Source organism: Leptonychotes weddellii, chromosome 9 (genome assembly GCF_054177405.1).
Source record: "Leptonychotes weddellii isolate Sample4059 chromosome 9, ASM5417740v2, whole genome shotgun sequence".
Classification (NCBI taxonomy): Eukaryota; Metazoa; Chordata; class Mammalia; order Carnivora; family Phocidae; genus Leptonychotes; species Leptonychotes weddellii.
In genome coordinates, this window is record NC_138377.1 from 36,154,866 (window position 1) to 36,169,102 (window position 14,237).

General features: G+C 45.2%; 1 protein-coding gene across 1 annotated transcript in view; it reads left to right on the forward strand.

Moving 5' to 3' along the window:
- Positions 1-14,237, forward strand: part of RTN1 (reticulon 1) — a 201,713-nt gene that overhangs the window by 112,569 nt on the left and 74,907 nt on the right. Inside the window, exon 3 of the mRNA XM_006730042.3 lies at positions 1,088-1,840. Within this exon, the coding sequence (XP_006730105.2) occupies positions 1,088-1,840 (753 nt within the window). The remainder of the gene's footprint in view (positions 1-1,087; positions 1,841-14,237) is intronic.

Here is a 14,237-nt window from a genome sequence, read left to right on the forward strand (position 1 = left end):
TCTCCCACAATCCTAAGGCAACAGATTACCTAGCCATAGTCTGCTCCCCTCACCCCCCAAATCAGTGACCTCAAAGCTTCGGAGAAATGACAAGTATTTCTTGCTTATAAAAGGGCCGGAGACCACTGTCTGGAATATTCTGAAATAAGGCCCTGCTGTACGGCAAGGGAAAAACCAAGCTCCCAAAAACTGTCGTCATGGTGATCCCAGGTGGTCTCATCTAAGGGAGAGAAATATCAGCAAGATTGCTGGTGAAGTTTTCCGGCCATCTGGATAAACATCAGGCAGAAGGCAGGCATTCACCCAGGGGATTGGGGGTGACTCTTGGGTTTTGTTCTTCTCAAGAAGGGAAGAGAGGAAAATGAATGATAGTGGGCTCCATCGTTAGAAGCCCAGGGGCATTGTGCATTATGGTCATCTTCACAGCCTGCTCAGTAGAACTGGCAAAAATTTTCTCTTATATTGCTCTACTTTGTTACACTTTCCACTGAAAAAGAGTAAAGGTATTGATTCTTATGGGAAATGTAAAGCTCAGATATCAAATTGTATATAAGGATCCAGACTAAGCTTTCTTTGTCTTACTGAAGGAGGGAACATGAAAAGCAATGGGTAAGGAGTAATGGATGATTTTTCAGATTTGTTGATATTGGTGGGCCAAAATAGAGAGTTCTGTACATCAGATTACCTGATGAAATCTGTGAACCTGGAAAACTTCCCTGAGAGAATGAATCAGAAATTAAAACTGTGACTTCTAGAATCTTTGCCACACTGAAATAGAAAAACCAACTGAGGGACTGTTGCTAAGAAAGTGCTTTGTCATTTTTTTAAGTAGCTAGATGAAGATAGATAGGTATGTAAAACACTGATTAATTGGGCCATAACAGTAATTAGCCTTTTCCTTCAGGTGGCCTGCCTTTTCAGCATAGCCCTGGAAACAGACTATTTTTGTGCTAATGAGATATGTGTTTCTCAAGCAACAAGAAAACATCTCCCCTAATGGAATTTTGTTTTATTTCTTCTCTCTGTGTCCATCTGTCTGTCCGTGTGTGTGCCTCTCTGGCTCTTTGTTCGCTTTGTGGGACGACAGAACCATCTGCTGCAGAATCCCAGGGGAAATGCAGCATCTCCGAGGATGAGCTGATCACTGCCATTAAAGAAGCAAAGGGGTTATCCTATGAAACAACGGAGAGCCCACGGCTGGCGGGCCAGGTGACCAACAGGCCCGAGGCCAAGGCCAGGTCCGGGCTGCCGACCATCCCCAGCCCCCTGGACCACGAGGCCAGCAGCGCGGAGTCGGGCGACTCGGAGATCGAGCTGGTGTCCGAGGACCCCCTGGCCGCCGAGGACGCGCTGCCCTCGGGCTACGTGACCTTCGGCCACGTGGGCGGCCCGCCGCCGTCGCCGGCCTCGCCGTCCATCCAGTACAGCATCCTGAGGGAGGAACGCGAGGCCGAGCTGGACAGCGAGCTCATCATCGAGTCGTGCGACGCGTCCTCCGCCTCCGAGGAGAGCCCCAAGCGGGAGCAGGACTCGCCCCCGATGAAGCCAGGCGCCCTGGACGCCATCCGGGAGGAGCCGGGCGCCCGGGCCGAGGAGGGCGCAGCCAGCCGCCAGGGCCTGGCCGACCCCGGCCCCTTCCTCAAGTTCCCCGCGGCACCCCCCCACACCGGCCCCGAGCTGCCCTCAGGGGACGGAGCCCCGGCGCCGCCCGAGGGGCCCACCGCCCAGGGGACACCTGCCAAAGCCGCGAGTTCCAGCCAAAGCCCGGCGGCCACGCACGGCACGGAGCCGCGAGGTCTTGGCGTCGCCCCCCCTCCGCTGTTCTTCAGTAAGCAACAAGGTAAAGTGACAGCTTTCTTCACTGCAGCACCTTGTCTGCTTAGTGCTCCCTGGGCGCTCTGAAGTGTTCCGCAGAGGGGCGGTTCAAGCCCGGCCCTGTTGCCCTGTCCTGGCTGGTCCAACAGTTGACAGAGAACAACCAGGGGAGGATGGGGAGAGGCAGATTCGCAGCCGGGACTTCGGTGGCAGAGTCTGGTGCTCCACGCGGCAGCGCTGGGCCGGCTGAAGCCCCGCGTCCCCAGTAATGAGCACTTGTGTGTACACTCCGAGATCTCTTGGATGGAGTGAATGCATCCTTCCTTTCGTCCCTGGGTTGGATTTCCTCACCTGCGAAGGGATGGTTGCTCATTTCCATCTTCCCATCCCTGAGTGATGGGGAGTGGCTCCATCCGTGTAGGGGCTGGAACCCACCATAGTCAGCACATCCATTTCACAAGCCAAACTGGGTCTTACCTGGGCCACATGGACCTTAGCACCTTCCTTTCTCTTACCCAAGGAACAAGGGATTTGGACCTTGGTAAGTCCAAATTTTTTTGTGTCCTGGCCAGTCAGGAAAGACAGGGACCAAAGTTAATTCCGGAATTTTTCTTGTTCTTCAGCAAGACCTAAGTTAATTTTTAAAGTCAAGCATAATTTAAGAATGATTTTAATTTGGCCATTCTACTTTTCCTACGAGAAGTCTTGAGTTGAAGTCTTCAAATGAAGGAGAAAAGGAAGGTGTTATTTTATCTTAGACATTGTATGTGATGAATGTGTAGCATTCTTCTTTCCAAATCATCTACCACACCTCACTGCAACTGGATTACGGACTTCAGGAAAGGAAGCAAAGAGTCAGTGAATAAATTAGGCCCTGTGCAGTCTAGTTCATGGGCTACATTGAGTGAAGGGAGGGAAGGTCTTCAGCCCCTGGGTGGAGAACACTCAGGTAGAACTTCAAAACACCAAAGCACAACTTTATTCAAAGTCCCCTCCCACTGATCTCCTCTGCTTTTGCTTCTTTCAAAGTATTTTGCCTTTGGGGGATAAGTGATTTCAAGGATATACCCTCCTTCCTGTGTATATGCTAATAATGTCAGTGATATTGTTAGCAATTAAAGTGTTTCATATAAAAATAGAGGGCAGATCTTTCCCATTGTAGATTGGAGGCCAGCTTCTAAATTCTTTAACACATTGGAACAGGAGAACCAAGAGGGATGTGATGAAAAGATAACCCTCCTGTGTGGTTGCTTGGTGGTTTAGACGCATGGCATCATGTAGTGTCCCGTAGAATTGACTCTTGATTTCCCAAATAACTCTTCCCTGAGAGTTTAAAGTGTATTTAGTGCGTGCAATCGTGAGGATATTTGATGACAGATTTAGCAGTGGGAAGGTGTGTTTGTTAGGTGAAGATTAAAACCAATTTTGGATTCTTTTGCTTCCAGTCTGACTATGATGGGGAAGGACCCTGCAAGTTGCAGGGAGCCCCGGGAAATGGCATTAGCATGAACAATCTTCCATCCCTTTTGGTCCTGAAGCGGTGGAACTTGTGTCTTGCTGAGTACAAGTTCACATCACTGTACTTGAACGGACATGTGTTTCCATCTTATCCCCCAAATAATGTCCCTGAAAGAGTCACCATGTGTGCAGTGCTGTTCAAATATGTGTATTCTCAGAAGCAAATACATCGGAAGGCTAATAAGGAGAAAATTGTGCAGGCCCATTTCTCTCCCTAGTAAATCTGAGAGACAAGTGCGACAGCTGGGACCGACAAGAGTGACCAGACGTCTGATGAAGGGCGAAGGCGAAGGGAAACCGCAGCTGCGAACGCAAAGGCTTCTGAGCATCTTTTCTGGCCAATCCTGGTGCCGTTCTCCTCTCTGTACGAGTTGTCCCATATGGCTTGGACCCTCTTGGCATTTTAGGCATGAGAGAGTAGAGAGTGGCAGTCTTTTCAAACGAGTCAGGCCTGCCAAGGTGAATAACCTCTGCTCCCTGCCCTGAGGGGTCCTTTAAATTCCAGTCTCCCGCCGGAACTGACTGCTCAGCTGCATTCTCTGTAGAGAGAGTCTGAAAGGCTGTGCTGGGGCAGCCAAGCACCAGAGGTCTTGGGAGGATGACTCAGTGCTGCCAGCATGTTGTTGGAGCTCTGAGGTTCCTCCTGGTCTCACCTGCTCCATCTCAGCAGGTGGGAGGATCAGTGCCACGCGGCCTCCCCCCGGCTGTTCTTAATCACTGTCAGTGGACGGTAGGATCGTGCTCAGGTCAAGCAGGACTCTGGCAGCAGTGAGGGCAGGGCGGCTTCTGTGGTCGCCTGCTCTTGCCCACTGAATCCTCTGGCAGTATAAATGCATTCCAGTTCAGGTATTCACAGTATGCTTCTCTCTCTGGCTTTGGAGCTGTGCGGCTGATGCTGAGCTGAGTTGCAGAAAGGTCCAGAAATATTTAGAATAAGGTCTGGCGAATATCTGATGGCATCAGAGTATGAGCTGTCAAGGAGCTCCAGGGTTTCCTGGGACACATGGCCTCCTAAGGTCTATTTTTGGAGCTTTTTCGCTCTTCAGAGGCTTCTGGTGCTGTTGCACTGGAGACAAAATGCAGTTTGTCATTTTCCAGTTTCCCCCCTGTGCTCACTCCTGAACTCTCGTTACCCTGTCATTCTGCTCCCCCACACCTTCCAGGAAGGCCTGTTAGGAGCATCAGATTCTGAGAGCGTAGAGAAGTTCTCAGTGCTGCAAGGTTAGCCCTGACTGTCAGGGACATCGAGTGAAAAGCCAAGCAAGAGAATCTCAATAAAACACTGACACCCAGTGTGACTCATCAGGATAGCTGTGTGGAATTCACCAAACCTATTTAATTGCAGAATTTTTTTATTGGCGTGTTCCTCAGGGTTCCTCTTCTAGGGAACACTTTTTGGGAAATAGTGGTCTCTTCATGCTCACATCCACTCCCTGCATTCTGATTTCTTTACCTTGCAACTCAAAAGTACGGTGCTTGGACCAGCCACGTGGGTCGTATGTGGGAGCCCATTAGAAATCTCACTCCATCCCAGACCTATGGAGTCAGAATCTGCATTCTAACAAGATCCCCTAGTGATTCCTATATCTGGCAAAGCCTGAGAAGCAGTGTTTTAGACTCCTGCAGCCAGCTTTCACATTCCTACCTGTAACCATCCTGATAAAGGTCATGGCCTCTTTTGAGTCTCATCTTTCTTTTTTTTGTCTTAAGATTTCATTTATTTATTTGACAGAGAGAGACACAGCGAGCGAGGGAACACAAGCAGGGGGAGTGGGAGAGGGAGAAGCAGGCTTCCCGCTGAGTGGGGAGCCCGACGCGGGGCTCGATCCCAGGACCCTGGGATCATGACCTGAGCCGAAGGCAGACGCTTAACGACTGAGCCACCCAGGCGCCCCTCAAGTCTCATTTTTCTTATCCTCTCTGGTAATTTAAGATCATATTGCTGGCCAGTCCTTAAAACATTAGTGAGAAACTAGTGTACGTTGATAACAATAAATACAAACTGAATGAAATGGTGCCAAATAAAAGTTACAGTTCCCCTACTCCGCCCTCCTGATCTAATTCTCGGAGATATTCACAGGCTTTTGTTTTGGTTTTGTTGTTCTGATGCCTTTCAGAAATCTTCTTCAAGTATTCAGGCATATATAAGTTGTAACCACAGAAGTGATATCACGTCGGACGACTGCTTTGTAACTTGCTTCCTGTGACAGTAAAATTAGGGACAGTACCCACTCACATGAACACTGTTCTCTCCTTCTTAGAACTTTTTCCTCCCTTATCTCCCTGGTGTTTCCCCTTCCTGCTCCAGCCCTTACTCTCTGACCTCTTTCCTCGTCTTTTTTGCTACCTTTCTTCCAGTTCCTCTGCCTCTGAGTTCTGTCCCTGTCTTTCTTTGTCCCTCATTTCCTTGCTGTCACCCACACAGGTTTTCAGCCACTGCCTTATGGGTAGCACATCCCAGATCTCTGGCTTTGGAGAATTCTTCTCCTGGGCTCCAAGCCCATTTCCCCACTGTTGATTGGACATCCCTTAGACCCTCCAAATGTAATCCGTTGATGTTATTTGTCAAAATCTGCTCCTTTCCTTCCTTTATGCCCTTTCTGAGCTAATGACGGGGTATCATTTGGGCTTCACTTTGGCTTAAACATTCAAATCAGTTCTGGATCTAAATAAAAACTCACTAGCCTGAGACATGGTTAAAAGTACAACATGAATATAAACACTTAGGGGAAGTCTTGTGGCAATGTTTGGTTATAAAATTATCTAAATGATCCAGAGTGGTTTTTTTTTTAAGATTTTTTTTTTATGTGAGAAAGAGAGAACATAGGCAGGGTTGGGGGGGTGGGCAGAGGGAGAGGGAGAAGCAGACCCCCCCACTGAGCAGGGAGCCCCATCTGGGACTCGATCCCAGGACCCCGGGATCATGACCTGAGCCGAAGGCAGATGCTTAACGAACTGAGCCACCTAGGCACCCCCAGAATGTTCTTAACATTTGAAAGATTATTAAAATAGAAATACAAAATGTGAAAATTCTCTTTGCAACCCTCTCAAGCATGCATCTAGTGACACCAGTCTGAGGAATGTTGGTTCAAGCCAGTGGTCCCCAGAGTATTGCCCAAGCACCAGGTTCCTCAGAACCTCTTGGAGTACTGATGACAAATGAAGGTCCCCACTCTGCTCCTGCGCCAGGACTGCAGAATCCGAATGCATCAGGGCACAAACCTGTGCTTTCAATAAGCATGCTGAAGAGAATTTGGGTTGTAAGCAGATGAGCTGGCAGCCCAGACCTGTAGTAAAAAACCACCTTGGTGAGCATCCCCGAGGCATATGTTGTTTTTTAATTGGAGAGAGGGGGCACTCAGCTGTTTCCATCCCTTCCTGTGCCCTGGGAAGCAGGCCTCTGTACCTTCCCTTTGTGATCACCAGCTGCAGCAGCCTGAGCTTGCCAGGCTAAGCCCCTCGTGACAGGGAAAAGCTGATCTCCTCCTTGGGGGCATGATTTGCTGGAAGGCTACCAGATGGAGGTCTTCTAAATAGACCTAACGTTTATGGTGTTTATTATTGCTTCTCATTATTAGGCCAGATATCACTCCTGTCCTAAAATATTTGAAGGAACCAAAATAAGTGTGACCCATTTACTTTTCTTCTTATAATTCTAAAAACAAGTCATCAACATCTAGTCCCATATTTATTTGCTTTCACGAGACCAAATTCTTAAATCAGTCTGTAAAGATTCTTGGAAAGTCTCTATCTTTCACAGTGCAGATCTCAGAACCAGCCTGAGGACTTAGGCCCCTTCCCTTGTAGCTGCTGCCCCCGAGCCAGCTTTCAACAAGATGCACCAGTAACTGATGGATAAAGCTTGGCTTCTCTGAGGACATATGCAATGTACTACTTAGATGGAGACACTGAGCCTTCCATCTTAGACTATTCAAAACAATTAAGCTGCTTTTGTGAGACTTTGCCCATCAATAGAAGGTGCTGTCCTGGCCTAGGCATCCCAAATGAGGCTGCTGGTAAGCAGCTCACCTCTCTGGCTTTTCCTTCTGAAGTAGTCACAAGGTTAGCATTGTCCCAGATTGCTTATTGACCTATGTTTTTTAAATGGTGACTTTAAAACACAGGGGAGGTTTTCTTCTCAGGCTTGGATAAAATTGCTCTAAATCTGGGTGGCCCCAGAGCTTATTATTTCTAGGGACAGATATTCTTGATATTTCAACAGGGTGTGTGTATAGCTCTGAAGTGGTTATTATACCTCTGTAATATTTCAGTGTCAGTTTTTGGGACATGGTAAACCCCAACTCCCTCGTAAATTTTGCCTGGGCACAGAATGGGGCATAGATTAGCTCCTAAGATGGATTCAATTCAACCTTGAACTTGCCTGTAGAGATAGAGTTCACAGATGGCAAACATTATGGTGCCTCTAAGAAATAATGACACTAATAATGGTGATCCTGATTCAATATCTAGCCCCTTTACCCCTCACATAAATCATCCTTTCTTGCTGATATAATCATGCAGCTTGGAGGATATAATTTACATACTTCTAATTGTCAGAGCCAAGACTGACTCCAGATGATTCTCAAATCCCTTTTAAATGCTAACTTCACCTTCCACTAAAGTCTGGGTGAGATACTCACAGATACAGTCTCTGTACTTCTGGATTCTATCTTTGCAATCCCACAGAACACTCTAATATAGAATGAAATAAATTTTACCTAATGTTATGCCAGCCTTGCAAGAGCAAGACCTTACCAATTCATTCATCCTTCTTTTGACTCAACCAGTAAGGTATACTACATGCCTGATGCTATCAATATAATGGTGACCAAGGCAGACATGAATCCACCCCTCATGGGGCTTACATTGGTGGAGACAGGGAGGTTTCAATTAAGAAGGAAATCAGTAGAGTGATGTGTGAGAGTGAAAGAGTACCTGGTGGTAGCGTGGTAGTCACTTTTAGGTAGGAAGGTCAGAGAAGGAGGAAACTGCGTGGCCAACTATGGCAAGAGATGATTAAAGAAAATTCCAAACAATAGAAAATACAAAAGGCCAGAGGGAGGAAAGTTCTGGGGTCATTCTAGAAACTGAAAAAAAAGAAAAGGTCTGCATAGCTGGAGTGTGGTAGGCCAAGGTGACAGTGGCAAGAAATGGGATTGGAAGGTTGGCAGTGCCCTTTCATACCCAGCCCAGGGTGCAAAGTTTGGTCTTTATACCAACCGTTGTGAGAAGCCACCAAAAGAGTTTTAAACTAGGAAGTAACATGACCTGCTCTCCATTTTTTTAAAGTCACATTGGCTGCTGTCCGGGGAAGGGGTTGGAGGAGGACAAGTGTGGAAGCAGGAAGACTGATGAGGAAGCCATGGCTGTAGTTCGGGTATGGGATGACAGTGACTGGGACAGGGTGGTAGCCATGCACATGGAGAGGAATGGATGGAACTTTGCAGACTGACTTCACAGGACTCACTGAGGCATTGGGTGGGTGGTTGGGGTGACTTGATTCCCAATATCTCTCAAGTTATCTTTTAGTTTTCAGTCACCATGATGATTACAAGTAGATGCAAAAACATTTACAATGGGGAAAAAATAACCCTAAACTTAGTGCTGTTTCATGAGTCATTGAACCCTTTTTTGTGTCTACTGTAAGAAAACCATCCATTTGAGTGATGACAGCACTGAAATACTCTCTCACAGTTTGACCTCTGTATCTAGTATATTTCCATGGCCAAGCTGCTGGGGGTCTAATGGTCATCAGTGTGTTTAGATGACCGTGATGTTTGGGTGGCTGAGACTGGAGCTGGAATGAGGGTCAAATATGGTACCTGTGGAGGTTAAATAAGGCATGTAGTAAGGGGGGGGCAGGGATTGTGGACAAGCAAGTCACTTATCTAAATAGAATTAGGTGCAAGTTTGGCTAGGGCTAGGAACTTATAAAAACCTCAGAAAGCCTGAAGTACAGTCCCAAATATGGATAAAAGTTATACTAACAGGCAAAGAAAAGATAGCAGCCTGCCAGAGAGCAGAGGTTAAAGTCAGAGAAAAAGGTGGCTTTAAGGCAAACACTCAAATTGGGGTCTGAAGTAGGGACAAGTGCACCACTGGGTTTGGTTACTTCATCTCAAGGCTCCAGCTGACCATGGTCTATCTGTGATTGCTCGGGGCTTTCGGAGTCAACACTATTTTTGTCACGCTCCTTCTAGGTTTGAAATGACCTAGGCCTGAGGCAGTAGTCCTCTTCTGCCAGGTGAAGTATTGATCCAGGAATTGTCTCTCCTTGTGGAGCTTTGGGTCAGTTGGTAGGGAGAGAGGATGAGGTGCTCAGTGAAACTGTTCGGTTTTTCTCGACAGTGTTCCTCAAAGTGTTGTTGTTGGACCATTTGTATCAGAAGCTGTTTGTTAGAATACAAATTTCTAGGTTCACCCCACAATCTCCTAGGGAGGGGCTGAGGAATCTGCTTCATTAAGTAGGTCCCAGGGAACCCTAGGCACACCAGAATTTGAGAATTATTGTTTGAGGGACTGTGTTGAGGCTGAATTTTCAAAATACTCAGGGTAATCTTTGGCAGTTTTTTCCTGTAGTGCCCAACTTCTCCTCCCCTCCCCTCTCCTCCCCTTCCCTCTCCTCTCCCCTTCCCTTTCCCTCCTCCCCCTCCTCTCTTCTGCCCCTCCCCTCTCCCCTCCTCTCTTCTCTCCCCTCCTCTCCCCTCCCCTCCTTCCCCTCCTTCCCCTCCTCTCCCCTCCCCTCTCTTTTCTTTTCTTTTCTTTCCCTGAAAGTTGGCTTTTCTGTTTGGGCTCAGATATTAGTTAAAATGGTTCATATGAGGGCTTTACAATGAAATTTATACTGTTAACTCTGAGACTTCCACCTCCTCATGGGAGAGAAGTAGAGGGGTGATAATGTGAGTCTTGGCAGCCCACTCTGGAGGATGTTCCTAACATCTTGCCACCTCACAAAGCCTCCAGAACAAAGACCCCAGAAGGACATGGTGGGAACACAGATAGCTAAGCATTCCCATTCCCAGTAGTTTAGGGCCTCCTGAGTCAAAAGAGTCCTCCAGGTGGTCTCTGTTTATAGCTTGGAAAAATCATAGGAGAGAGAAAGGGCCTGAGGATGGGGTTGAGCCCCAGGCACAGGTTGTACCAGGCACAAATGAGGAGTTACAAGCTTGATCTTACACACGATAAAGATGTCACTACCACTAATAAATAATTCAGTTGAAAGCTGCAGATTATGGTAAATACAGCATTCTGGCTTACGTCTTTTCTTCTGGCAGTTAGCTCATTTTCTTACAACTCTTGGCCGAACACTGAAATCATGGGGGATTTTTCTACACACAAATCACTGGCAAAAGCAGATGATGTGTCCCCAAACTAATTCTTTTACTTCCAAACTCACTTTTTTTTTTTTTTTACCTCCCCCTAATGCCTCATGGAGATTTGATTCTACATCTAAAAGTGCAGAGGAAATCAAGTAAAGCAGAAGAGTGGTTTTCGTATTGATTATCTCAACTCAGTGTTAATGTCTGTTGCCATCCAGTGGTTGTGATGAAAATATCCAACCTTTACTTTCTAACCTCATCTCAAACCACCAGATTTGACATGCACAGATCTCTTGGGTTGTGATGTAAGAAAATATGTCTTTGAATGATTTTACAGTGTCCACTGGATGGCTAAATGGCTGGACCATTTATGGGGTGATTGATCAGTTAAATCATCATCCATATTTTCCTTGGAACAAGCACGAGGACAGAGTTTCAAAAGGTATTCCCCAATGGGTAGCTTAGTTTTTACCAGAATTAATTTTAAGTTATACCATTTGGCCTGTGCCAAACCATAAACTATAATACCATGTAGAATTTGTGAACCAGTTTCCTACTAGTAGGAGTTTTTGGATCAATGCCCTCGTTTTAAATGGAAATCCAAGATTGATGTATAGGTAATTGTTCCAGGTGATATTTCAGGGTTAGAAGAACCAGGATCTGAAATAAGATCTGACTCTCATCCAGAGCCCTTTTCCAACTAAATTGATTTCCAAGTAGTTGACTTGTTTGTAAGAAAATCTAAAACTTTTCTATGTCAAGTTACTCTAGAATTTGAAGATGTAAGATTTACTATCATTAGTGTATATGGACATAAATAGGACTTTCAGAATAGTACACACTATGTGCAGCTAGGTCAAGTGTTAGCATTGTCAGTCAGCTGGAAATTTAGTCCAGTTACCTGGAAAGGATTTAATTTTTCTTTAATTTTAGGTTAGTCAACTGATGGTGAATCAGTTTTATATGAAGTCATAGTTCTCTCCAGTGTTGGAAATTAAAAAAAAAAGTCACAAGTAATTTGATTCTAGATAATTTTGATACAGGTAAAATGGCCTCATTGTCAATTTGTCCCTTTTATTTTCTTTCTCTTCCCTTTGTTGGGATCCACATTTTTAGGCCCTCTTTTATTCCTCTGAACAGAATCTTGAAATTTGGGGTAGATTTTATATATTCTGCAAAGATGTGCTCTAATTCCAAAGCCAAAAATCTTGGCTTTGACTTTGATTTCTAAAGCCTCTCATGGTTTCCATTCTCGTTCCTGTGGATACCACACCTTTCCCTCACATCGCATTAGTGTGGCTGAAAACACAAGAGGACTCCTTGCTTGAGAAGTCCCTGAGCCAAACCATAGAGGCTGAGAGCAAAGTCGTAGTGAAGAGAGACGTTTCAGAATTCAACCTTACTGTTCATCTGTCGTATCTGGACTAATATGACTCTAGGATGAGATACAGATCATTTACTTGAATTGTAAGTTTTATCTTTCCAACTGTATATAATGTTTGTTCTTATAATTTATATGATGCCTATTTTGTAACAGGTAAAGCTAGGTAACTTTCCACCAAGTTAATACTTTCTCTTCCATAGTATAGAGTCATTTCTGGGAAGTGGCTGCTTAGTTCAGCACCGCATTTCGCAGACCTCCTTGCATCTAGGTGAAGCTAGATGCCTGATTCTTATCAATGGAATGTGAATGGAAGCAAAGTGGGTCACATCTGGGGCAATGTTGAAGACGTAGTTGTGCCTCGTCCTCCTTAAAGGTTTTACATCTAGGAGATGACAAGGGGAAAAGAACCTAGGTCCCAACACCACATTGATCTATTAAGTTAGCTCAAAATAAATTTCTCCCATGTGAAGCCACTGAAATTTTGGGGTTGTTACTATAGCTAGCCTCATCCTGACTAGTATGCTAACCCATGATGTAACATGAGGTTGGGAAAGACCTGTTGTTAGAATGTTGGAACATATGTCCCATAGTCACACGATTTTATGTCTTGCTTCTCCTCCACACCTTTTTACTTTGTACTCTCCTTTGCTGATGCTAATTAGTCCTACTGCTAAAATTACTGCTGTATAATTCTGAACCTATTAGAAAAAAACAATCCTGTCCTCAAGACATTGTATTGCTACTTAGTGAAATATTATCATAAAAACCAAACAGATCTTTAATAACCACAAGGTGAGTAGCAGGAAATCTTTCTGGAGTTGTGCAAAGTAAGAAGTAACCCTTGTGGTGGCCATCAGGTTTATCAGAGCAGAAGCATATGAAGTTTTTGTGAGATAAACTGCTGAGAGAACTAGAGCCCTGTGTCTAGGGCTAGCCCTAGGCAAAATTGGGAAATAGGCACAGTATCTTGAGGTCCCCTGCCTCCCGCCACTCTTTTATCTCTCAGCAATCTCCCTCAGCTACTTGAGGCTCCAGTGCTCCTGAGCTCTCCTGGCTTCCCTTTCAAACATGCATTCCCTGTGTCCTGGGTCCTTGGAGTTCTTCATGCTTCCCTTATTCTTAGGGTGTACCATACAGGTGTAATTTGATAAACCAATTCTTTTTCATGTGTTGGTGAGCTAGTGTGTGATTCCTCCTATGCAACAGATCTCCAGAATGAGCCACCTTAGGGTAAGACTAGTCCAGTTTTAGGGAGTAAGTTTCCTCAGTCTAAGACTCCATTCTCAGCAGTATGTGTTCTGAGACACAAACATATTAGAATCTGGTTTCAACCAGAATGCCCTTTCTAAACTTACACTGGACAGGTACCAGGGGAACGCCATCCTAGTGTGGGGATCATCAGTTCATTGTTGCCTGATACAGAATTAGAACAAGAAGACTGGATGATTCATTGGAAATTTCCATCTCACTTTTGTGACCTGTGAACTGTTCTCTAAGGACAGGGATCCTCAGCAGCAGAATCCCTGAGCTATGCCCGAGGTCCTTCCCTCTCTGGTGACCTCTTGTTTAGATTCCCCTTCTCTGGATTCAGTATGACGTTGATTGTATATCCTTCTCTTCACTGGGACAAGGACTCAGGGGCCAGCTGGGTTTGGATCCTAGTTCTACCACTTACTACTAGCTGTGTAATTTTGGGCAAGTTAACCTGTCTGCACTTCAATTTTTTCATCTGTTCAAAGGGGAGAATAGTACCTGCATACGGGATTCTTGTGAGGATTAATTGAGAACATTTAGGTTAAGTAATTATGTTTTCATTTTATTACTACTTAAATATTTATGTTAATAATAATTATACAATGAGAAGGGATTTTGGAAGAATCTAGCCCAGTTACTGATTTAATGCAGGAAATCTTTCTGCAACATCTTCTTTCATAAAGTTTCAATTAATAAGTTTATAGGTTTTCTTAATATGTCAGAGTTTGATTGGCTGCTTTCCAGTGATTTATAGGAAGTGGACTTGATATCACTAATAAGCTCCTTCCCAAGCATATTGTGGGACAGGTTCCTTCTGGGAAGGCTTCCTAAAGCCTTCTTCTGTTGAGTATTGGTTTTTTACCTAAAATATATATGCTTAGGCTCCACCCTAATATCCCAGAGTATAATCTTTGGGTGTAATGTCCCTACATCAGAATTTTTTAGAC